The sequence below is a fragment of the Aotus nancymaae genome, unplaced genomic scaffold (assembly GCF_030222135.1).
Source record: "Aotus nancymaae isolate 86718 unplaced genomic scaffold, 86718_ANA_hifiasm-v0.15.2.pri h1tg000008l, whole genome shotgun sequence".
In the NCBI taxonomy this organism is placed as follows: Eukaryota; Metazoa; Chordata; class Mammalia; order Primates; family Aotidae; genus Aotus; species Aotus nancymaae.
Window position 1 is genome coordinate 59342559 of NW_026988419.1, and position 25826 is coordinate 59368384.

General features: G+C 39.7%; 1 protein-coding gene across 4 annotated transcripts in view; it reads left to right on the forward strand.

Moving 5' to 3' along the window:
- The window catches only part of MYO3B (myosin IIIB), a 493214-nt gene that overhangs the window by 278587 nt on the left and 188801 nt on the right, over nt 1-25826 (forward strand). For all 4 annotated transcript variants that reach the window (XM_021668991.2, XM_064373364.1, XM_064373366.1 and 1 more), the window contains one exon: nt 14091-14170. In XM_021668991.2, coding sequence (XP_021524666.2) covers nt 14091-14170 — 80 coding nt within the window. The remainder of the gene's footprint in view (nt 1-14090; nt 14171-25826) is intronic.

Genomic DNA, 25826 nt, shown 5'->3' on the forward strand with positions numbered 1-25826 from the left:
GAAGAGATCATTGGCAAATTAAATATCCAGGCCTTAGTAAAACCACTATCTAAGTTTTCTCCCTTTGGCTAAGCCAGGCTATCATCACCACCCACTCATTCCGTTGCCTACTGAACTGCTAAGAAATAACACATTTTTTCAAGAAATAACACATTTTACATATTTTAGTTTTATTGCCTTTATTTTGTTCTTTCTTATTTTCCCCACTTCAGGGGTCTTTTAGGATATATTTTACAACTATAGATAAAATTTCAGAGCTTGATGGAAGCCTAACGCTACTTAATATTTTGTTGTTGTTAGATGGAGTCTTGCTCTGTTGCCCAGCCTAGAGTGCAGTGGTGCGATCTCAGCTCACTGCAACCTCCGCCTCCTGAGTTCAAGCAATTCTTGAGTAGCTGTGATTACAGGCATGTGCTACCACACTCAGCTAATTTTTTGTATTTTTAGTAGAGATGGGGTTTCGCCTTATCAGCCAGGCTGGTCTTGAACTCTGGACCCCAGGTGATCTGCCCACTTCAGCCTCCCAAAATGCTGGGATTAGAGGTGTGAGCCACCACACCTGGCCTACTTAACTTTTTTTACTCCAACTTGAGGCCAGTTATTGCACTTACTCGTTTGCTTGTTGTTCAGTATGTTGTTGATTTTTGAACAATACTGTTTACCACCTTGATCAGCTCTCTGATTTATAGCTTAGGTAAAGCTCACACGTGTCCTGGCCACAGATGTCACACAATCTTTTATTTTGGCACCAGGCTGATATTACACACTGTTTGTTCTAGTTCCCTTTCAGAGAATAGTCTACCCCTGTCTACGCCACATGCCTGGCATTGATCTAGGTGAAGCTACGTAGCCACAAAGGTGTTTATTATGGGCACCATGTTGGAATGCCATGACACACAAGTGCAGAACCACTGATCTTCTCAAACTCCTCATTTGACATATAATGCAAGTAAGTCGTAAAGAGTAGACATGATCTCCTTAAGTCAGCGGCAGGTTTGGCGTAAGAATCCAAGTTTCTCACTTTCCAGTGTCCTTTTCATTGCTTCCATGCTAAAGAGGAAAACTCAAAAAAGCATTTATAGTTCCAAGCACTGAATCATAATCCTGCACACTGGCAGGCTAACAGTGTCTTGTTCATGGAAGCCCTGTGTAACTTTCCCAGGCTTAAAAACACAAGGAAGCATAGGTGTTGTGGGAAATTATATGACTGACCTACCATCAATAGATAAGGTGTGTTGTGCAAATCTTCTAGGGAGGAATTTTTTACTTTGCATTAATCAGTTTATTCACTCCAGCCTGAGCATTTTATTTAGGATTCTGTTCTTAGACTGTGGAGTGTAATTTCTCTATATGAAGCTATCTGACCTATATGAGATTTTACTCAAGACTTTGGCTATATCAGCACTGTACTAACTGGAATGAGTTCTCTACTAGCTTGTATCCAAACCCTACCTTTGGCCACACGGATGAGTGGGCATTCTACCCGAACAGCAGAATAGGCTTTTGTTTGCAGTCCCACCAGTGACTTACGATACCTTAGCAAAGCCTTCCTGCCCGTGTTTTCTTCCCCCTAAAACTGCGCCAATAGGTAGTATTTTCATTGGAAGGGAGTGGTGAGTAACTTGTTTTTTATTCTTGCAAGGGTAAAATGATAAATATTTTAATACTATCATTAAATGTCTAATTTTAAAATAAGAAGCCTCCTGGGAATTTGCCTTACAAACTTTCTGGAACTCTCTGGAACCTTCAGGTGTACATTCTGTGTCCATCTCGTTCTTGTCTTCCAGTTAGAATATCTTCCATTTCCTATCAAATTCATGTTTTGCTTTCAAAATCTAGCTCATTCACTGCCTGCTCTTCAGTTTTTGTTTTCCTCATTCTCTCATAAAAACTTAGTTTTCCGTCCCTTCATGTCACTTTATTCAGAGGTTTATTCTAACACTCACCAGTTTACATTGCAATGAATTGTTTATGTGCCAGCCTTTCCCCTTTCCACAAGAGCTTCTCTGGGCTATCCTCTCCTTGAAACAAAGAACTGTATAGTTGGCTCTTGAACAATGTTGGTTTGAATTGTGCAGGTCCACTTATATACAGGTATTTTTTTTTTTCAACCAGATGCAGATCAAAAATACAGTATTGGTTGGATGCAAAACTGCATATAGGGAGGGCCAACTTTTCTTATATGTGGGTTCTTCAGAGCTGACTGCATAGATTTTGGTATACCTAGGGGTCCTGAAAAGAATCCCTCATATATATACCAGCTGCATTCTATTCATCCTTTATAAGACCCATAGAAGGCCTTTACTGTATTATTTCACAGTATGAATAACTTGAGCATCATTAAATGAAAGATACCCTATCTCAAAACTGTCCCCCTTACCTAGACACTAGATCATCTGTAGGTACTCAACATTCCCATCAATCGAATCATTCCACAAATTTTTTCTAGCTTTTTTTTTACCATATAAACCATTTCACCTGAATGAATTAATACATTCATTTGTCCATTAACACATTATACCTGGATTAAGTGTCAGATGAATAGTAACCCATAGGTTTGGAACAAAGACAAAAGGAGATTTGATGGGAATATGGAGGAGTGTGTACTGCATGGAAAAGTTCAAGGGTGGGACAGTGAAGTAGGGGGAACTGGATATTGGGATAGGGACGAGACAGCATTAAAGCCATGTTGCACCCTCAGAAGTGGAAATAGAGAAGTGAAAAGGGACATGGGGAATTTGAATACATCTTTTGCCCAAATTATGATTTTGCCCAGGACTATTTCTAATTGCTCTGAGATTGGAATAAGCCATTCTCATACCTCAGTGACATGGGTGCTGACAGACATGTGTATGTGGCTTTTATTTTATTGTGTTTTTAAATGGGTCAAGTCTTCTTGGGCAGTTTTTGGGTAAATGTCAACAGTATAGGCTCTTGTACTTTGGTGAACACATATCATGCCATGTGGCAGCCGTGTTATTTTCAAGCAAACTCCACCAAGAACATATGGGAAGAGCTTCCTTCATCTGGCTCTAAGAGGAAGTTCTCGTCATTAAAACAGACTGACCTTCTGCCAGTGTGGCGATAAAATGCAGAAAACAGAGCAACTCCACTCTTGGCTGTGTTAGGAAAGAGAAGGCTTGTTAGCTCCTTGAAACAGTCTTGGATTCAGTACAGTTGTTTGCTGGACTGAGATCCTGTTGATGAGTTTTAAAGCTTAAGGAGAGAAGAAGGAGTTACTATTTTTTCCCTAGCTCTACAGTTTGAGATCTCTGGGTCACAAATCTTACAAGCCGTTTACATTCTAAAGAAAAAAGTCAGTGAAAACATTGGTTTGGCTTTCTTCAAGCAAATAGTCTAAAGGTGTTAATTATGTAGATATTTCTTTAAATGACAGACAACTGCCAATTAAAAGTCAATACAAGAATAGGAAGGGGTTTCTTTGGGCCTTTGAATTTCTCACTTGCACGATAAAGTTGTATATTCAGAAAAGGCAGTGAATTTGTTATCTGTGCATACCTTTTTTCAGTAAAACAGATGGAAGGACAGTGTGGTCTCTTACTTACTCTTGATTCCTTCCCTCCACAAAGCTACAATCCCTTCTACACATAGTTACGTGCATCACATAATGACATTTTAGTCAATGACAGACCACGTATACAACTGGGGTCCCATGAGATTACTATGGAGCTGAAAAATTCCTGTCTCCTAGTGACGTCCTAGCCTTCATAATGCATTACTCACGTGTTTGTGGTGATGCTGATATCACAAGCCTACCGCACTGCCAGTTGTCTAAAATATAGCAGATTCAGTTATCATAGCACTGAATAATGATAATAAACAACTATGTTACTGGTTTACATATATGCTATAGTATGCTTTTAAGTTATTAAGTTAGCGTGTACTCCTGCTTATTTCTTTTAAGTTAACTGTAACACTGCCTCGGGCAGGTTCTTCAGGAGGTATTCTAGAAGAAGGCATTGTGATTATAGAGAAGGCTTTGTGATTAGAGATGACGACTCCCTGTGTGTTATTGCTCCATAGACCTTCCAGTGGGACAAGATGTTTGGAGGTAGAATACAGTGATATTGATGATCCTCACCCTGTGTAGGCCTCTGCTAGTGTGTGTGTTAGTGTCTTTGTTTTTTGTTTGTTTGTTTGAGATGGAGTCTCACTCTGTCCCCCAGGCTGGAGTGCAGTGGTGCGATCTCTGCTCACTGCAACCTCTGCCTCCCGGGTTCAAGAAATTCTCAGCCTCAGCCTCCTGAGTAGCTGGGATTACAGGTGCTCACCACCACACCTGGAAAATTTTTGTATTTTTAGTAGAGATGGGGTTTCACCATCTTGGTCAGGCTGGTCTTGAACTCCTGACCTCGTGATCCGTCCACCTTGACCTCCGAAAGTTTTGGGATTACAGGCATCTGACTTAGTGTCTGACCTAGTGTCTTTGTTTTTAATTAAAAAATTAAAAAGTAAACAGCCAAATTTTTTAAAAGATCTTAAAATTTAAAAAGGCTTATAGAATCAGGATATGAAGAAAATATTTTTGTACATCTTACAATGTGTTTGTGTTTTAAGCTAAATGTTATTTCAAAAGAGTAAAAAAGTTGTTTTTTTGTTTGTTTGGTTTTTGTTTTTTTTGAGAGAGAGTCTCACTGTGTCACTAGGCTGGAGTGCAGTGGTGCCATCTCAGCTCACTGCAACCTCTGCTTCCCAGGTTCAAGCGATTCCCCTGCTTCAGCCTCCCGAGTAGCTGGGACTACAAGTGCACACCACCATGCCTGGCTAATTTTTTCTTGTATTTTAGTAGAGATGGGGTTTCACTATGTTGGCCAGGATGGTCTTGATCTCCGGACCTCAAGATCTGCCTGCCTCAGCCTCCCAAAATGCTGGGATTATAGGCATGAGCCACCGCGCCTGACCAAGAGTCAAAAAGTTTAAGATTTTAAAGTTTGTAAAGTAAAACAGTTATGGTAAGTGGTTAATTTATTACTGAAGAAAAAGAAGGCCAGCGTGGTGGCTCACGCCTGTAATCCCAGCACTTTGGGAGGCCAAGATGGGTGGATCACGAGGTCAGATATTTGAGACCAGCCTGGCCAACAGGGTAAAAGGCCATTTCTACTAAAAATACAAAAAATATTAGCTGGGCGTAGTGGCACATGCCTGTAATCCCAGCTACTCAGGAGGCTGAGGCAGGAGAATCACTTGAACCCAGGAGGCAGAGTTTGCAGTGAGCCGAGATTGTACCACTCCACTCCAGCCTGGGCAGCAGAGTAAGACTCTGTCTAAAAAAAAAAGAAAGAAAAATATTTTTTAATAAATGTAGTATAGCCTAAGGATGCAGTATTTATAAAGTCTACAGTAGTGGACAGTAAGGTCCTAGGCTTTCACATACCACTCACTCACTGACTCACCCAGAGAAACTTCCAGTCCTGCAAGTCTCGTTCATGTTATGTGCCCTATGTAGGTGTACTGTTTTTTTACATTTTATATCATATTTTTGCTGTACCTTTTCTGTGTTTAGATATACAAATACTTTCCATTGTGTTTTAATTGCCTATAGTATTCCATACAGCAACATGCTATACAGGTTTTTAGCCTAGGAGAAATAGGCTATACCATATAGCCTAGGTGTATCAACCTTAAAAAAACAAAAACAAAAACCACACACACACACACACACACACACACACACACACCAGAAAATTATCTATAAATATAAAATTTAGAAATATAAATAAGGATTATGATCTGGAATGGGATAAAATGGCAAGCCACCAGTGCATTCAGTGAGGGAAGTGTTAGGGGAGCTTTTATTAGCAAAAAAGAGATTTACATAAACTGCTTAGAAATAGAGTTCATTGGTTCCAGAGGTTCAAAGCCAGAGTTGTCAGTTCATTGGTTAGATACTGTTACTGGGCAAGTGTTCTTCTGAGAACATCTTAACTGAATTACTGCAGTCCTATAGAATGCCTAGTGATAAACCTTATCAAAGCAAGAGATGCATGAAGGATGCAAAAAGGTTTTTTGTGGGATTTTTAGAAAGTCCGTGGAAACAGTTCTTACCTCAGACATGTAAGCATGAGTCCCCTCTTTTTTAGGCCTTCCCAGCCCTGTTTTGTCTGGGTCTGACAACGTGATTTCATCCTGTATCTGTAACTGTCACAGTGTGCAGAGGCTCTATGTCTAGGTTTTTGTAAGTACCTCTATGCTGTTCATGTAACGACAAAATTCCCTATGACTCTTTTGTCAGAATATATCCCTGTCGTTAAGCAACACGTGACTGTATATACATTATCCATATTCTTTTCATAAGAGATTAGGTCACGTCCAGGTGGACTGGGAACGCTTCCGTCCTGCTCTGCCCATTTATTTATATTAAACCTTAAAGCTGTAGATAAATGCTAAGGGAGAAAGTAAAAACTGCGCAACAAAATTTAACATCACACATGATTGCCTGTTCTTGGCTTCCTACAGCTGTGTCGTATTTTGTGGCTATCTTAAGTTACTTACATGTATCAAATCTAAAATAAATTCTTGTTATAGATTTAGGAGAGATGGTTATGTAAAGATGAAAAAAGTTGGGGCCGGGCTTCGTGGCTCACGCCTGTAATCCCAACACTTTGGGAGGCCAAGGCGGGTGGATCATGAGATCAAGAGATTGAGACCATCCTGGTCAACATGGTGAAACCCTGTCTCTACTAAAAATAAAAAAAAATTAGCTGGGCACGGTGGCGCGCACCTGTAATCCCAGCTACTCAGGAGGCTGAGGCAGGAGAATTGCCTGAACCCGGGAGGCGGAGGTTGCGGTGAGCCGAGATCGCGCCATTGCACTCCAGCCTGGGTAACAAGAGCGAAACTCCATCTCAAAAAAAAAAAAAGATGAGAAAAGTTTTTTAGCATACAAAATATTATAGGTTTGTGTTTTTTGAGATGAGGTCTTGCTCTGTTGCCCAGGCTAGAGTGCAGTGGTATGATCATGGCTCACTGCAGCCTCAACCTCTGGGACTGAACTGACCCTACCACTTCAGCCTCCTGAGTAGCTGGGACCCCAGGCATGCCATCACACCCAGCTAATTTTTAAATTTTTTTTGTAGAGACGGGGTCTCTCTATGTTGCCCAGGCTAGTCTCAAACTCCTGGGCTTAGGCGATCCTCCCACTTTACCTCCCCAAATTCTGGGATTACAGATGAGAGCCACTGCACTTAGCTACTATAGTATTTGTTATAGTATGTTTCTATACAACTATGTACTGAATTTAACTCCTTGTATTTTGTTAGCTAGAGTATTATAAACTGAAATTGGAACATGTTAATTACTGCAAGTACTGCATTAGCCTAGGTCTGTCCCAAGCTTGCTCCCAAACATTACCAACAAAACTCGCTGATAAGACAAAAGTGGAGTTTATTGCTTCCCGCTGCCTTTCCAGGCTTTGGCAGTGTCTTGGAGAAGGGAAGTCAAGGTCAGAGTTTGTTGAGTAATCATTTATTTTAAGGAAGCATATTTCAAAGTGAGGGCCTTTGATTAGGATTGGGTAAGGATCACAAAGCAGCAATCCAGGACTCGTGGAAACACCAAGGGGAGGACTTTGATAGGAGAGATTTATAGAATCATAGGGAATGAACTGTCAGTTTGATCCTTTCCATGGAAGAGCTGATGAGTCTTTCAGGAAGTTTCTGTGATGAGCAATCTAACCATTTGCCTGGGCTTGGAGACTCCTGGCAAAAGAAAGTCATGCTGGCCGGGCGCGGTGGCTCAAGCCTGTAATCCCAGCACTTTGGGAGGCCGAGGCGGGTGGATCACGAGGTCAAGAGATCGAGACCATCCTGGTCAACATGGTGAAACCCCGTCTCTACTAACACAAAAAATTAGCTGGGCATGGTGGTGCGTGCCTGTAATCCCAGCTACTCAGGAGGCTGAGGCAGGAGAATTGCCTGAACCCAGGAGGCGGAGGTTGCGGTGAGCCGAGATCGCGCCATTGCACTCCAGCCTGGGTAACAAGAGCGAAACTCCATCTCAAAAAAAAAAAAAAAAAAAAAAAAGAAAGTCATGCTATTGGAGACAGGAATTACACAAGGTCATTGTATTGTAGATGGTAAGATGTGGTTTCGGTTCTCATATCTTAGCTGAATGTGGGGTACATGATTTCAGTTCTCAGGTCTACTAAGATAACTTCATCTTGTAACAGAGGAACTGAAGCATCTGATTTTTTATTTGCAGCTCCTTATATTTGTAGCTATTTGACACAAACAGCTTTTGACATTTCAGCATTGCTTTGCGATGATTTCTTAGTTTATAAGCCTATTTCTTGTGTTTGGAGAGAAAATTAAAGCAGGAAAATTTCTCAAACAAATGCCCACCAACAATCACCACTGGAACCCTGCAACAAGTCCTGTAAACCCAGAGGGTGCAGCAGAGGGAGACTGAATTCTGTTTGATTATTTAAGACAACAAGCTATCCTTTGGGTCAGTTCTTAACAGATGACTACAGATGAAACCCTGGGTTCTAGGGTACTTTCCAACAAGGAAAATCCTCTGAAGCAGTCTGAAAATTGCCATCTTTTAAAAGTTCCGCCTCTGTCTTCAGACCACTTGTGTCTTTTCCTTTAAGTTGGAAGCGGGGAAACTGTGTGAGATCACTGTAAGCTCCAGTTCAGATTCTCTCTTAACGCAGTTCCCACACAGGATATAAATTCCATTAGATGTCTCTGACTTCTGTTTTCTCTTTCCAACACAGGACACATATTGGTAGTTGCAGTTTTGAGAAGCACAGGAGGGTGTTCTGGGGCTGAGAAGAGGCTGTCTAGGGGGTGAAGCACTGAGGATGCTTAACATTTGAAAGAAGTGTGAACACTGTATTTCCATTTAAATTAAAATGGAAACTTTGTATAGGTTATGTTTCTGAAAGGTGTGTGTGGCGCATCTGCTGAGGTCTATTGTTTATTCATGCTGTAAATCCTTTGAAATGTGTTAAAATGCTTCCCACTCATTATAAAGCTCCTGCCACCCCTGGATTACGACTTTGATGTCACCAATCCTGCTTCAAAGGGTTCTTTCTGGGCTATTAATCACAGTTTAGCCTCTGAAGATATCGCCAGTGAAAACATTTGGACATCTTTGTGCTAGACTTGCTGAAACTTTGAAATCTTGAGTGTCTTGCATATGCACAAATTGCAGCACTTCCTTTCATTAACAACTTTTTATTTTGCTACGGAATCAAATGACACTGTAAGTAAACATGCAAACAAATCTCTTCACGCACTTGGTTTGGGGGAAGAGGAATCAGGGAAGTGGTGAAGGGTGGGTGGGGTAGTGAGCAGGCCATTCAGACTCTTCAAAGGTGAAATGTGGGAGGGATCTGAGGGGCCAAGAGTTGCCTCATCATTTTTTCTTACCTTTCATAGTTTTGTTTTTGTTTTTGTTTTTGTTTTTTTGACTAACCAGCGCTCACATAGAGAATTGGTGAGATTTCCTGGTCTTTTCTTGCTTTCTGCTTTGAGACCTTTGTGAACAGTTCACAGCAAATAATAGTAAAATACTGCCTAATGTAAAATGAATACTTGCCTTCCTCTAGTCCTGTGTTGATGGTGTGTTTTGTGAGTTGTCTTGTTGAATCCCCTTAATAACTCTGAGAAGTATTATGGGAGGAAAACAGGTAGTACTGTTTTCTTCTTATGGACACGGAAACTGAGGCTTTGAAAAGTTAATTTGTTTGAGGTCACGTCCCTGACAAATGCAAAGCCCTGCAAAACTTCATCGGCCCCCAGGATTCAGAGGCTGCGTTCTCCCACTCCCTACCCCACTGATTCACTGCAGGTGGCCAGGTTTCTCCTTATGTGCAGAGGGATTGATGGGGTTCAGGGCTCACTATCCCAAAATATGGCCCCTTGACCTATTGAATATTTTAAGCTGAAGGAATTTGAGAAAATGGCAGAAGCAGTAATGTCACTCTTAGCCCCCACTTCCTTCTCCCTTGAAGCAGGTCATAAAATCTAGGAAGGATTTTTCTGACCTTCCCCTAAAGCAGGCTGTAAGACTGTCATGTAGGAACTGGTGGTCTTCTATCCACAGAAAAGAAATATCCTTATCTCTGAAGACACAGGGACACAGAGAAGAATCTGAACAAATAGGCCTTGCTGTTTCCCCAGTTTCTTACCATTAGATGATACGTCTTCTTTTATTTCTTTACTACTCTCCTTTTTATTTCCTTAAAAAGGCTCTAGAGTCACCTAAAACTTATATTAAGTAAATTTTTATGCTTTTCACTTGTTAATCTGTCCTTTGTTATAAGGGCCTCAACTGTGAGCCTAGGATGGGTAGATAAAAAGATATTTTTCCTCCCCTGAAGGATCCCTACTGCCTGGTCTACTAATCAGTGTCTGTGTCCTAAACCCTCACAATGATGTACTCTATTATCTAACTTCTTTCTCAGGAAAACTTCCTTCAGCATCTTTTTTCTTCCATATTCATGTCTTTTAGTGATAAGCAGTGCTAATCAGTGTCCCAGCTGGAGTCTTTTTCTTGTTGTTATAGTAAAACAATATATATATATAACATGAAATCTACTTTCTTTTTAAGTATACAATACGGCATCAACTATGTGCACATTTTTGTACAGCAGATCTCTAGAAGTTTTTCATATCATGTGACTAAAACCCAGTACCAATTGAATAGCAGCGCCCACTTCCTCCTGCCCCCAGCCACTGACAGCTACCATTCTACTCTCTGCTTTTGTGAGTTTGACTACTTTTAGATACCTCATGTAAGTGGAATCATGCAGTACTATGTTCCTGTGACTGGCTTATTTCCCTTAGCATAATGTCCTCCAGCGTCATCCATGTTATAGCGTATGGCAGGGTTTCCTTGTGTTTTTAAGGCTGGGTATTCAATTGTATGTATATACCACATGTTCTTTTTCCATTCACCTGTCGGTAGGCATTCAGTTTGTTTACATTTCCTGGCCCTTTGAATAATGGTGCAATGATCACAGGAGTGCAAATATCTCTTAGAGATCTCGTTTTCAATTCTTTTAGATACATACTCAGAAGTGGGATTGCTGTATCATATGGTAGATCTATTTTTAATTTTTTTGAGGAACCTTTATGCTACATTTTCCATAGCAGCTGCACCATTTTATATTCCCACCAGCAGTGCAGAGGGTTCTAATTTCTATCTTCTTTAACACTTGTTTCTGTTTCTTTGATAATGACCATCTTAATAGGTATGAGGTAATATTTCATCTCATTATGGTTTTGATTTTCATCTCCCTGATGTTTAGTGATACTAAGGATCTCTTCATATACCTCTTAGCCATTTGTACGCCTTCTTTGGAGATACGTGTATTGAAGTACACATTTAAATTGTTTCTTTTTGTTGTTGTTGTTGTTTGGCTTTTTTACTATTTAGTTTTAGGAGTTCCTTATATATTTTGCACGTGAATCCTTTATTAGCTATATGGTTTGAAAATACTTTCTCCCATTCCATAGGTTATCTCTACAGTCATTGATTGTTTCCTTGGTTGAGTAGAAGTTTTAGTTTTATGTAGTCTCATTGTCTATATTTGCTTTTATAGCCTATGTTTTGGTTTCATATCTAAAAAATTGTTGCCAAGACTAATGTCATGAAGTTTTTCTCCTATGTTTTCTTCTAGAAGTTTTATAGTTTCAGTTTTTGCATTTTAATCTTTAATCCATTTTGATTTGATTTTTATGTATTGTAACAGTTCAATTGTATTCTTTTGCAGTTGATATCCACTTTTCCTGACACAGTTTGTTGAAGAGATTATCTTACCCCGTTGTGTAGTCTTGGTGCCCTTTTCAAATATCATTTTGTCACATATTTGTGTGTGTTTATTTCTGGGCCACTGTATTTTATTTAATTGGTCTATTTGTCTTTGTTTCAGTACCATATGTTTTGATTACTGTAGCTTTGTAACATGTTTTGAATTCAGGAAATGTGAGTCCTCCAGCTTTGCTCTTTTTCTTACTGTTGTTTTGGCTCTTCTGGGTCCTTTGTGGTTGTATATGGATTTTAGGATATTTTTTGTATCTGCAAAAGATGCCATTGGTTCTTAATAAGGATTACACTGAATCTGTAGAATGCTTTGGGTAGTATGGACATTTTAACAATATTAAGTCTTCCAATCAATGAACAGTTATCCATTCGTTTATTCATGCCTTAATTTCTCTGAGCAATGTCTTGTAGTTTTTGGTGTAGAAGTCTTTTGTCTCTTTGATTAAATTTATTTCTATTGTATTTTGATGCTATTGTAAATGGAACTGTTTCCTTAATTTCTTTTATGACTAGTTCATTTTTAGTGCATAAAAATGCAACTGAATTAGCCAGGCATGGTTGAGGGCACCTGTAATCCCAGCTACTCAGGAGGCTGAAGCATGAGAATTGCTTGAACTTGGGAGGTGGAGGTTGCAGTGAGCTGAGATCACACCACTGCACTCCAGCCAGGGTGACAGTCTCAAAAAAAAAAAAAAAAAAAAAAAAGCAACTGATTTTTGGGTGTTGATTTTATATCAAATAATGTTGCTAAAGTTAGTTCTAACATTTATCAATTCTAATAATTTTTTTAATATGGAGTTTTTTTTTTTTTTAGATGAAGTCTTGCTCTGGTCATCCAGGCTGGAGTACAATGGCACAGTCTCAGCTCACTGCAACCTCCACCTCCTAGGTTCAAGTGATTCTCCTGCCTTGGCCTCCTGAGTAGCTGGGATTACAGGTGCCCACCACCACACCCAGCTAATTTTTATATTTTTAGTAGAGATGGGGTTTAGCCATGTTGGCCAGGCTGGTCTCAAACTCCTGACCTCATGATCCACCTGTCTCAGCCTCCCAAAGTGCTGGGATTACAGACATGAACACCACACCCAACCTTAATGTGGAATCTTTAGGGTTTTCTACATATAAGATCGTGGACAGAGATAATTTGACTTCTTCCTTTCTGAGGTTGATGTCTTTTATTTCTTTTTCTTACCTAATTGCCCCAGCTAAGACTTCCATTACTATAATATATTGAGTAGAAGTGGTGAGTGTGTGAATCCTTGTCTTGTTTTTGATCATGAGGAAAAAGCTTTCAATTTTTCACTGGTATGATGTTTGTGTTACCGGAAAGAGGTCGCAACCCAGATTCCAAGACAGGGTTCCTGGATGTTGCCCAAGAAAGAATTCTGGATGAGTCCATAGAATAAAGTGAAAGCAAGTTTATTAGGAAAGTAAAGAAATAAAAGCATGTGTGCTCCATAGGCGGTGAAGCCCCAAAGGCTGCTGGTAACCCATTTTTATAGTTGTTTCTTGATTATATGCTTAACAAGCAGTGGGTTTTTCGTGAGTTTTCTGGGAAAAGCATTAGCAATTCTCAGAACTGAGGGGTGCTCCTCCTTGGAGGCCACATAGGGTAACTTCCTGATGTTGCCATGCATTTGTAAACTGTCATGGAGATGGTGGGAGTGTCTTTTAGCATGCTAATGCATTGTAATTAGCATATAATGAACAATGAGGATGACCAGAGGTTACTTTCATCACTATCTTGGTTTTGGTGAGATTTGACTAGCTTTTTCTTTTTTTTAAATGCAGCCTGTTTTATCAGCCAGGTCTTTATGACCTGTATTTTGTGCTAACCTCCTGTCTCATCCTGTGACTAAGAATGCCTAACCTCCCGGGAATGCAGCCCAGTAGGTTTCAGCCTTATTTTCACTCAGCTCCTATTCAGGATGGAGTTGCTCTGGTTCAAATGCCTCTGACATTTAGCTGTGAGATTTTCATAAATGGCCATTATGTTGAGGTAATTTCCTTTTATTTCTAGTTTGTTCAGTGAACATAAATTTAATACTTTTATGTTCTTTCTTTTTGCTTGTAAAACTAATATAAATTCATTTATAAATTACAAATTATTTTAAACTTATAATTATTATAGTTTATAATTTATATCATCAAAGTTTCAAAAGTTTCCAAATTTTTAAAATTCAGAGCAAATTATTTTGAAAATTCAAAAAAATATAAGGACACAAAGGGAAAAATTACTCATGATCCTATTCCTTAACTTTTCCTTTTATTTATGTGCTTTGTGGTCTCTTTCTCAGGTAACTTGGCCCAGACAAGAGCTAGGATAACAGTGGCCTCAAGATCTTTGCCTCCACATTTCAGTGCTGGGAAAGCCAAGGTGAGTAACAGATTTGCACCAAATATGATATGGACCGGCAGGTACTATTGACCCAGGGATAATCCGAGAGTGGGCAGCATTAGGCCCCTTCATACAGCCCACTGCCTGGGCAGTTTAGTAGAGAGATCAAAGGCATTTAGGAAATCAGGGGTTAGGAAATTGGAAACATCGTGGAATCCTTACAGTCCCGATTCTCCGAAAGAGCACTTAAGAACAATGCCACCTGAAAATAAAGTCTGTCTAAGAAAAGATAAAGCCTTTCTCTGAAACTGCCAGCAAGCTCGTGGACCAAATGGAATCAGGGAGGAAAGAAACTATGAGTGTTTCCTATTGCTCTGCTTTGCCCTCTGAAAAATGACTTGTACACTCATGTGTGCAAAGGGGTTATTAGAAGGGTGAAAAAAAATCCAGCTGTAAAAATGTCTTTAACTGTTCTATCCTTTCAGCTAAAGTTTAGCGAGAGTCTTAAGGACTGCTTGATTAATATTCATTGTAAGTGCTAACACAGAAACACAATGACCTTGAAGGTATTGATGTAAAAACTGGTCACATCGGCTGGGTGCGATGGCTCACACCTGTAATCTCAGCACTTTGGGAGGCGGAGGTGGGCAGATCACAAAGTCAAGAGATTGAGACCATCCTGGTCGATATGGTGAAATACCATCTCTACAAAAAATACAAAAAAATCAGCTGGGCGTGGTGATGCGTGCCTGTATTCCCAGCTACTTGGGAGGCTGAGGCAGGAGGATCACTTGAACCTGGGAGGCAGAGGTTGCAGTGAGCTGAGATCACGCCATTGCACTCCAGCTTGGTGACAGAGCGAGACTCCATCTCAAAAAACAAAACACAACGAAAAACTGGTCCACATCTCTGTATTTTCTTATCTTTTGGTTTATACTGAAAATTTATTTGATAAAGAATAAATTAGCTGGGCACGGTGGCGCGAGCCTGTAATCCCAGCTACTCAGGAGGCTGAGGCAGGAGAATTGCCTGAACCCAGGAGGCGGAGGTTGCGGTGAGCCGAGATCGCGCCATTGCGCTCCAGCCTGGGTATCAAGAGCGAAACTCCGTCTCAAAAAAAAAAAAAAAAAAAAAAAAAAAAAAAAGAATAAACAATTTGGCCACACATTAATACTATTGAATAGTATTCCAAAATTGGTACAGATATACATATTTACACTTACTTTGGTTGAGAATAAAAGACTTATTTGCTTAGAGTAGGAACTTAAATCATTTTTTGTAAACAATAATTTTTTTAGAGACAGTCTCACTCTGTTACCCAGGTTGGAGTGCAGTGGCGTGATCTTGGCTCACTGCAACCTCTACCTCCCATGTTCAAGCAATTCTCCTGCCTCAGCCTCCTGAGTAGCTGAGACTACAGGCACATGCCATCATGCCCGGCTAGTTTTTTGTATTTTAGTAGAGACAGGGTTGCACCATGTTGCCTAGGCTGGTTTCAAACTCCTGAGCTCGGGCAATCTGTCTGCCTCAGCCTCCCAAAGTGCTGGGATTACAGACATAAGCCACTGCGCCCAGCCGTTAACAATAATTTTTACACCAATATTGCTATTATAATTCATTGTAATACCCTACATTTCACCCTTGCTACTTGAAGGCAAGATATTAGAACTATCTGGGGCTCTAAAAGAGATTTACACTGGAGTTTCAGTGGTTCTGAGGGCCTATCGATATCACATGTAGAATTGTATCTATATTTAATACAGTTGGTTCTCATTATTTGTGAAAGTTGTGCTCTATAAAGTTGCTGCAAACTCTGAATCAGCAAATACTGAACCATTGCTTCTAGGGGGAAACACAGGGTCAATACTCAGGTCACAATATTTTTGTGAAATGATCAATGCATAACCTCATTTTACATGTTTCTGTTTAAAGACACCTTATTTAATATGTTTCTTCTAAATAATTATAGTCAGTATTTTAAAATATGAAACAGTATGTCAATTGCAGCATTTCTGTCATTGAACTCGCAACTAACAGCACTGTAACACATGCCTGAACAATAATAAGTATTTTCTCCATGAGGCATATCACAACCTTCTTATGCTTAGAAACACTGGACAGCACTACCCTTGCGGGGGTACATTTGGTTTTTTTTAGACAGAGTCTCACTCTATTACCCAGGTTGGAGTGTAGTGACATGATCAGAGCTCATTGTAACCTTGACTTTCTGGCTTCAAGGATCCTTCCATCTCAGCTTCCAAAATAGGATACCACACCTGGCTACTTTTTAAAAAAATTTCTGTAGAGATGAGGTCTTGCTGTGTTGTTCATGCTGGTCTCGAACTCCTGGCCTAAAGTGATCCTTCTGCCTTGGTCTCCCAAAGTGCTGGGATTGCAGGTGTGAGCTACCACACCCAGCCTGGGTTGATAGGGGCAGCATTTTAAACAGCAAAATTACCAAGAAAAAACACAAAACTGCAAAAAAAAAAAAATATATATATATATATATATATGGACACTTGTTTATAGTATGAGAGCTGAAACAAGGCAAAGCATCATCCTCTTTGACCTCAGCTGGAAATGTGTGCATCAGGGGACTGAGCTTTTCTGTGAATGACCATGAAAGCATTGCAGGTATTGACTTTGGGTTACACATAAATTTTAGCAAGTAGACAAATCTTCAGATAATGAGGATGGACTGTCTGTGTGGTTTCTTTTGGAGTCACTGGCTTCCACCAGTTCTAAAAGGGATTATGACACAGAGACATTAAAGAACCCCATGTAATATTTCCTATTGACTTCCTCTCCTTCCCTCTGTTTGATTTTTGACTACTGGACTAAGGCATATCACCTGCCTTCCACACCCATAGTACCCATAGCACCCATAGCACCCATAGTACCAGCGTAGTGTTGCCTCCCTCCCTGTACTGTCTACCGTGGCTCAGACCCTGCCCACATGAAAAGGGGGCTTTCTAGTGTGTGGCATATATTTATATCACTAAAATAATAATAATGTGTATGGGTCTGATGAAAATGACTAAAGATTTGTTTTTACTTAGAAAATGAGTTGAAAGTTCTAATAATTAAGGTATCAAAAATATGAAGTACAATAATAGCAATAACAAATGAAACAAAACCAACTCCAGTTACTGTCTGACTTATCCAAGGTAAAATTAAATGGAAGTGGCCCTGGATAAAGCTGGGCTCTATACGCAGGGAAAAGTAATATTGTTTCCTTGCCCATCAAAAGGTTTATGGCTGACATTTCTATAACAAAAAAACAGATTAACAAGAGAAAAGCATACAAAGTTATTTACTGTAAGTTTTAGATGACACGGGAGCCATCAGAAATGAAGACCCAAAGAAAAAGGGAAATCTGTGTATTTTTTTTTTTTTTTGAGACAGAGTCTCACTCTGTCGCCAGGCTGGAGTGCAGTGGCACGATCTTGGCTCACTGCAATATCTGCCTCCTGGGTTCAAGCAATTCTCCTGCTTCAGCCTCCCAAGTAGCTGGGACCACAGGTGCGCGCCACCACACCCAGCTAATTTTTGTATTTTTAGTAGAGATGGGATTCCACCATGTTGGCCAGGATGGTCTTGATCTCTTGACCTTGTGATCCACCCACCTTGCCCTCCCAAAGTAAATCTGTTTATTTTTATGGTCAGATGTGCTGAATTATAACTGAAAAACAAAAGGGTATGATTTAATGGTCATAAATTGGGGCTTATTTAGCAATGACTGTTTGCTCAGATTCTTCTTGGTGTCCCTATCTGACATTCCTTACCTCTGGGTATACGTCAGGACGTCTGTCACATGAGGGTCTTCAGGGAAGAAGAGAGGGAGAATGGCAGAGAGTGACCTTCCTAGGCATTGTGGCCTGCTTCAGAGAAGAGCTGTGGGAAGGTGAGAGTGGCCTTCCTGCTTCTGCTGTTTAAATGCCAAAGTCCCATGTTTGGGGATAGTATGTACTTAACTCTGTCAGTCCCAACACATGGAGCAGCACTGCACAGAGCCAGTTTTCAGTGTGTCTTGCTTTCTATTCAGTACTCTAAAGACGTTTGAGATCAGTGGTACTGTAGTTTTTTTCTTCTTCTTAAGGGATAGATAGATCACTTGATAGCAAGAAAAATTCTTCTAAAATGGTTTTGTCAAGAAGGTAATAAATATGAGCACTTCTGAGGCTTCAGGATGCAAATAGTGAGCACTTACTGAGAACAGGAGGAAATTCTTCAGTTTTCATTTATTGCCAAAATCTAGATGGTTTATGGGATTTTTTGGAATTTATATCTTTATCCAAGAGTAAATATAGTTGAAAAATGAGGCAAATCTTTTTAATAATACCATGCTTTCAGACTTTCATTTTACAAGTTATATCAAACCATATTAGGTGGTGTAAATACCCAGTGAGTTTACCTTGCCCAGACATCTACTGCCTAGACGGAGCCAATTGATCAAGACAGAAGAATTGTAATAGAGAAAGAGTAATTCACACAGAACTGGCTGTGCAGGAGACCAGTTTTATTATTACTCAAATCAGTCTCCTCAAGCATTCAAGGGTTAGAGTTTTGAAGGATACTTTGGTCGTAGGGGGCAAGTGAATCAGGAGTTCTGATTGGTGAGGTCAGAGATGAAATAATAAGGAATTGAAGCTGTCCTCTTGTACTGAGTCAGTTCCTGGGTTGGGGCCACAAGACCAGATGAGTCAGATTATTGATCTGGGTGGTGCCAGCTGAACCATCAAGTCCAGGGTCTGCAAAATATCTCAAGCACTGATCTTAGGTCTTCCACTGGTGATGTTACCCCCAGGAGCAATTTGGGGAGGTTTCGAATCTTGCAGCCTCCAGCTGCTTGACTAAGATTTCTAATCGTGTGGCTAATTTTTAGTCTTGCAACAGCAGTCTAGTCCCCAGGCAGGAAGGGGGTTTGTTTTGGGGAAGGGCTATTATTGTCTTTGTTTCAAAGCTAAATGAAAAACTAAGTTCCTCCTAAAGTTAGTTCAGCCTACACCCAGGAATGAACAAGGAGAGCTTGGAGATTAGAAGCAAGATGGAGTCAGTTATGTTAGATCTCTTTCACTGTAACAGTTGTCTCAGTTATAATTTTTGCAAAGGTCATTTCAGCCCCTTCCTTTGGGTTTTGTAACACCTTATTCTTAAGGTGTAGGCTATGAAGATAGACAAAGGATGAAGACCACTCTAACATCTTCCTGCTCAACAGGGGGTTAGTGAGGGTAGGTGTTGACCCCAAGGTAAGAGGAGTGAAACTACTTTGCAGCTGTCTGCATGTACTCACAGGTGCTTGGTTGGGGTTTCAAGGCTTGCATGACAAGGGTGTTAGTATTCTCATCTGTAGTTTTAATGCAGCGTTTATAGAACAGGTAAATAATGAGTTCTAGGATAAGGAGTGCAATTTCAAGTTTTTAAAGTAAATGTTTGAAAGCATTAGTTTGGGGACTTGTAGCCCACAAATAATTTAGGATTTGGCCCAAATTGCAGAAAATAATAAAAACTGAATGAACAACTAACAACAGGTATACTATAGTTTTTTTTTTTTTTTTTTTTTGAAGTATAATTTTTCTCTCACTAGTCCCTAATTTTATTAAAGATAAATAATAGGTCAAATTTACTTGCAATATAAATTTTAGTCTTATTATGCTTGGCTTGATTATTTGCATAAAGTCCAGTAGGAATAATTATTTGCCATATAGGCTCTTTTAAAATTGGCTTTGCTGAAACTTTGTTCTATAAGAAATCTCAGATTATACTTTTAAAGCCTTGAATCCCACCCACAGCTTTATCTATGCCTGTAATTACCTGTATGAGTTGGGTGAATTTTCCTCCTCTGAAGGTTTTAAGATGACTTGGTGCTCTTGGGCCTGTCAGAAAGTGACATTCTTTAATTTACTATAGGTCAGGAACCCTGTACAGGGACTGTGTAGACAAGGTATGAGGTTTGCTTTCCCAAGGGGCCTTTATTGGCTCTGTAAGTCAACTTTGATTATTTAAAGAAAGCATGCCATTCCAGTCAAAGCCTTGGTAAAATAACCAGTTTCTCCAGTTGTGTCCTGTTACAAAAGAAAAGAGATTCTCATTGCATTTATACAAAAAACTAGACTGCCATAAGTTTTGAATACTCACAAATAGTTTCTAAATTCTAGGGAAATCAGGTAGAGAAAATGCAATATCCTCCAAATTTAATTCATGGGAGTATACTTTACTCAATTGCTAAATGTTCTAGATAGCTCAAAAGAAAGAAAAGTTTTCTTGACTCTGAAAAAGAAAAAAAGGATTAGCAATGTTTAACATAACAACTCTCCATGAGAGTCCTAGAAATTTGATTTTCTTCTTTCTCTATTCCAATAATACAATTTCTAAAGTTTATCAGAGATCTGCATTAGAGAGAACCCATCAGAGTTCTATATCTGATTATAAACTGCCTTCCAAAAAGGATCAAAACAAGACAATTGCCTGTGGATGACAATAGTCTTAGGACAGCCACTATTAAAGCTACAATTGACTAGGAATTTTGGCTACTTCTGTGGCATACAACAATTTTACATAACAATTAAAAGGCTTGATAATATACATAAAATTATATCAGAATTATAGAAGCTTCCTATAATTTTGAAACACATACAAATAACATATTTATACAAATGCAGCCCAAAGAAAGCCAAACACCATTTCTTATTTGACAATGTTTCCTGCATGAGTTTTGTATCAAATTAGCCAAAATACATCATTTTTGCACTTTAGGGAACCTAATGTCTAAAAGACTAATTAGGTCAGAAAAAGACATACTTTATAATTTGATTTTGGAAAGTGTGTCAGATATCAAAAGTTTATAACACTGTATATCACTAAATAGAATCCCAGGTTATCTTAAGTCATTCATTTAGCCAAAATGATAACTTAGAAATTTTAAAAAAGAAAAGTCATTGACTCTTACAGAGAGGAAACTCAGCTTTCTAGACAACAGGATCCAGTGAAGAGAGCATGAGGCCAACTCAATCTGTCTCTTCTCTCTCCCCTCTCCTTTTTTCTGTAGTTTACTCAAAAGGCAAACAAGATTTTTTTTTTTTTTTATTGTCTCTTAATATTACATAAAAATCTTTTTCAAAAGAGAAAACCAAATTTCATTTTTACTTTAGGGCATCTTTAATGCTAAAGCTAATTTTTAATAACATTTTATAAATTTATGTTGTTTTCATTAGTTTGACCATAAGGTAAGATTTTTTGTAAACTTCTTATAACTCTTTACAATTTTCTGCTAAACAGATCAATTCTCTAAAAGAAAACCCTGTTATTCAGACACATGGGCCCAGATTCTGGCTCCACATCAGTGTGCTTTTATTTTAATGTTCAATCTACAGAAAAATACTAAATAATTCCCTTCGAATCCTGGCCAACTTGCTTCTTCTCACAGAACTTCCTTTACAAGATCAATCCTTCACAAACCTTTCCAACTTGCTTAAACCTTCAGTTTTGTCCTTTTACTCTTTTAGGTTAAGACAATCTTTAAAACCCTCTGAACTAGACAAAATTGCATTCCCTTTGACAAAAACCACATTCCCATGCCTTCTTATACTCTCCCACCAACACTACATTCTACTTTCTTTCTGTACCTTGCAATCTTGCATATAGAACTCTTTTTCCAGTGGACTCAAGTACATGTTACACTGTTAACTTTCAGCATCTTTCATTTTGATGAAAAGCCTGATAAGTAAATGATCTTAATATATACTAGCTGTGGAGCCTAGGACACCAGACAGAAGTGCAAATAAGGTTTGATTCTTCCTAGCACAGCAAGGGGGCATGGCTTATACCACATGTCCCCAGGTCTTATCTAGAACTTAATGGCTCCAAAGTAGGTAAGTCAAACAGTTTTCAAAAGTCAAAGAAGCAGTTTAAAAGCATTTAGCAAACCTAATATCTGACCTCATTTAGACCAAATGTCTAGACCAAATGTGGAAATTTTGAAGACATTTTTATTTTACCAATAATCTTTAAAATTCTCTTTATTTCCAAAAGATTGCTAAAGTCATGTGAACAAAAAGACATTAAAGTTGTCTATTTTTCTGACAAAATATTTGATTTAAGCATTTATTTTTAACCCAATTGTTCAGAGCTCTTTCATATATAAACATCACACAAACAGATGTAAATATACAGTGAGAAGAAGGTCCAATAGTTGTCAAGATTTTTGTCAGTTTTTAAGTTTCTTAATGGGATTACTGGCTTCAGGATGGAACCCTTGGAGGAACAGGGTCAGGAAAGCTTGCAGTTTCTAGGGCCTAATAAGCAGGCACAGCTGGAAGGCAAAAACAGATCCCCAAAATTAAGGGTCCCATTTTTATATCACATCCTGGATCCCCCAAAAGAGGGAAATACTATGGGAGAAGAGAGTGCAGTGCTTTTCCTGTGCATTTTATTTTAATCAGCCCATCCCCCATGGGAGTCTCATCTCTCAGTTGGAGGTGGGGATGTTTGCATACCTTCCAAGTGGCCAAGCATGCTTCTCTAAGCCAAGCATGCGAAGAGCCAAGTGTCCCTCCATAACAGCCCGTATGCCTTAAAAGTATATTTCCTGCCTAGTTGCTATACACCAAGGCTAAAATCTTTCCCGTAATGCAAAGTAATTTCTGATACCCCCAAAAGTCAAAAAAAGGTCAGGTTGTATAATGTAAAACCAAACAGAGTCTTAGATTTTGAGAGATCTGTCTGCTTTCAATTCCTGGGGTTCCATGAGGAAAACAGATTTATTTTCCAGAATGGGGTCTATGGTGCCACCTCTGTTTTTCTCCAGGAGTCCCAGGCTGTTCAAAATTCTTAGGTTCTCTCATGTGGGCATCAAGAATGGCAAGAAGACAAAATGGAGAAAAATAATTCTGTCAACTGAGAAGAAAAACCTTTTTCAGAAAAACATGATTCAAGAAGAGGAAAAAGATAAAGCCCTTTTAAATATGTATAGCTTGGATATCCATTTTAATTTAAGCTGATAGAGCTCTTTCGTTTAAAAAAAAATCTTTTTTAATCTCTTATTACCAGACTCCAGCTAGGACAACCAATATAGGCTTTTGAATTCTACCACAGGTAAGCTCCCAGTGAAATTAGTAAGTTTTAACAAAGGTTATAACTTAACCATGGATGCATAAGGTGTCTCAAAGAGACAATAAACAGTTTCTTTTTTTTTTTCCCCTCCCACAAGAGTTAGGATCTCCTCAAAGATAATTCAGAGAAAGAAAAAATTAAGACAGGAAATCAGAAGCAGTCAATGGGGGTGGAGGGGAAATCAATAAATGACAAAAAGTTACACAAAGAACAAACCATAAAGGACTGATTTCCTAAGCCAAGAATTAAACCCAGGCTGCCATTGTCAAAAAACAAACCTTAACTATGGAGCCACAACATTGAGCAGTTCCTATTGTTCTTCCCAAAAGAGGCCTAGAGTAGCCAATTTTGAGCTTGCAAAGGCTTTTAACTGCTTAAGATAATTTTTAGGGCTAGCTATGACCTGACTCCCCAAATCCCTGTCCTCTAGATGGCAGAGACTAAGAGAAAGTATCCCCACATGGTCACAGGGCTAAGCTTTTAAGGACATAAAACAACATGAGAGAGAAACTTTATCTGGTATTGGTTTCACGGGCCCACAGCAACATTTGCAACTGACCAGCCTGCCAGGCTGGCTTGAAAAGTATGCGTTTAGGGGTCCAAAGCCTGCTTTCTATCTTGTGATACTGCCTCTCCGTTGCAGAAAGACAAATTCTTAACACAAAGTGCACCAGATTTGCTGCAGCCTAGTAAGACTAATCTCACAAATCCTTTTTTCTATGATCAAACCTTTGCAGAAGAGACAAACAATGATGTTTGCTATTTAAATACACACATACACACATGAGAGAGAGAGAGAGAGCGAGTGCGCGAGAGAGAGAGAGAGAGAGAGAGAGAGAGTGTGCGAGCGCACAACCAGAAACCTAGCCTACCTTTTTGCCAGCATTCAAGGTTTCTGGGTTCTTTTTCTCTGCAACTTCCAGAAGAACAGAGCAGCTTTTGATGACCCTGCTCACTGCACCATACCTGTGGGGACCAAGCCCTGTTACAAAAGAAAATGATCACTTTCTATTTTGTGGATTCAAGGCAACAGCTTTCCAGTTTTGCAAGATGCTGCCTGATGGGCTGCATGGGGAGCCGAATTAACATTTTCCATCCCAGCCAAAGAAGCAAAATACCCATAACAAAACAGACTCTAGTCACCTCAATATCGACCTGACCTAATGAGGCTCAAACTTTCCTCCCTTCGTCCCTGACGTCTGTGATCCACTTAAGGTGGGGTGGAATGACCTCCAACCAGGAATGTAATAAGTGGTCTCTGGGCAAGACAGAGTGGAGAATCACAGAGTCAGGCCCACTGGGCTTTCTTCAGGGCTCACTAAACGTACACTTACAGAGGGTTCTTCAAGTTAGGCTTGCTGGACTTCAGTCAGCAGTTTCTTTAGAGATCCCATCCACAAAAACAGACACATGCAACAAAGACAAGGTGGACTGAAGACCTTTCAAATCAAGATCCCTGGCCGAGAATTCCAAGAGTGTTCCTTCCAAACTAACGTCCTATTCTCCATCTGAGAAATCTCCCCAAAATCTTCCTGATTGAGGAGAAATCTCCTGAACCAAGACTCTTCTGACTCATTAGGGAGAGCCAACTGAGACCTTGAAGGAGCCAAACCTATCAGGAGAAGGAAGGAGGTGTTAGCAGCACCTAGAATACTCACTAAATCAGACACCCATAATGGGGCTATAGCTACAGATACTCCATGATCGGGGTACAGACAGATACCCTGCAATACGGCTCCAGTTACACCCCATGATAGAGCTAGACACAGACACCCGACCATGGGGCTACAGTTATGAAATGTCTCCTCATGACTATTTCTCTATTGCAATTAAATTCATGCACGTTGGGCTGGCAGTGACCTGCCAGTAGAGATAGAGCCAGAGTCAGCCTCTAATCCAAGAGAACTAGGTGGCAGCTTGGGCGGGCCTCTGGATCCATCACAGGAGAGGGGCTACCGAACCACAGGCAGGTAGCCACAAAGGCAATTCCAGACCAGTCCCCAAATTTGTAACCACACAATGGGCTCACCTTGGTGCCACCTAGATAGAGCTGATTTATGAAGACAGTTGAATTGCAATAGAGATGGAGTAATTCACACAGAGCCAGCTGTGTGGAAGACCAGAGTTTTATTATTACTAAAATCAGAGAATTTGGGGATCAGAATTTTTAAGGATAATTCTGTGGGTAGGAAGGATAGTACATTAGGAGTTCTGATTGGTCAGGTCAGAGATGAAATCGTAGGGAGTTGAAACTGTCCTCCTGCACTGAGTCAGTTCCTGGGTTGGGGCCACAAGACCAGATGAGCCAGTTTATCGACCTGGGTGGTGCCAGGTGATCCATCGCAGGGTCTATAAAATATCTCAAGCACTAATCTTGGGTCTTACAATACTGATGTTACCCTCAGGAGCAATTTGGGGAAATGAATCTTGCAGCCTATAGCTGCATGACTGCTAAACCATGATTTCTAATCTTGTGGCTAATTTGTTAGTCCTGCAAAGGCAGTTTAGTCCCCAGGCAGGAAGGAGGTTTGTTTTGGGAAAGGGCTGTTGTTGTCTTTGTTTCAAAGGTAAACTATAAACCAAG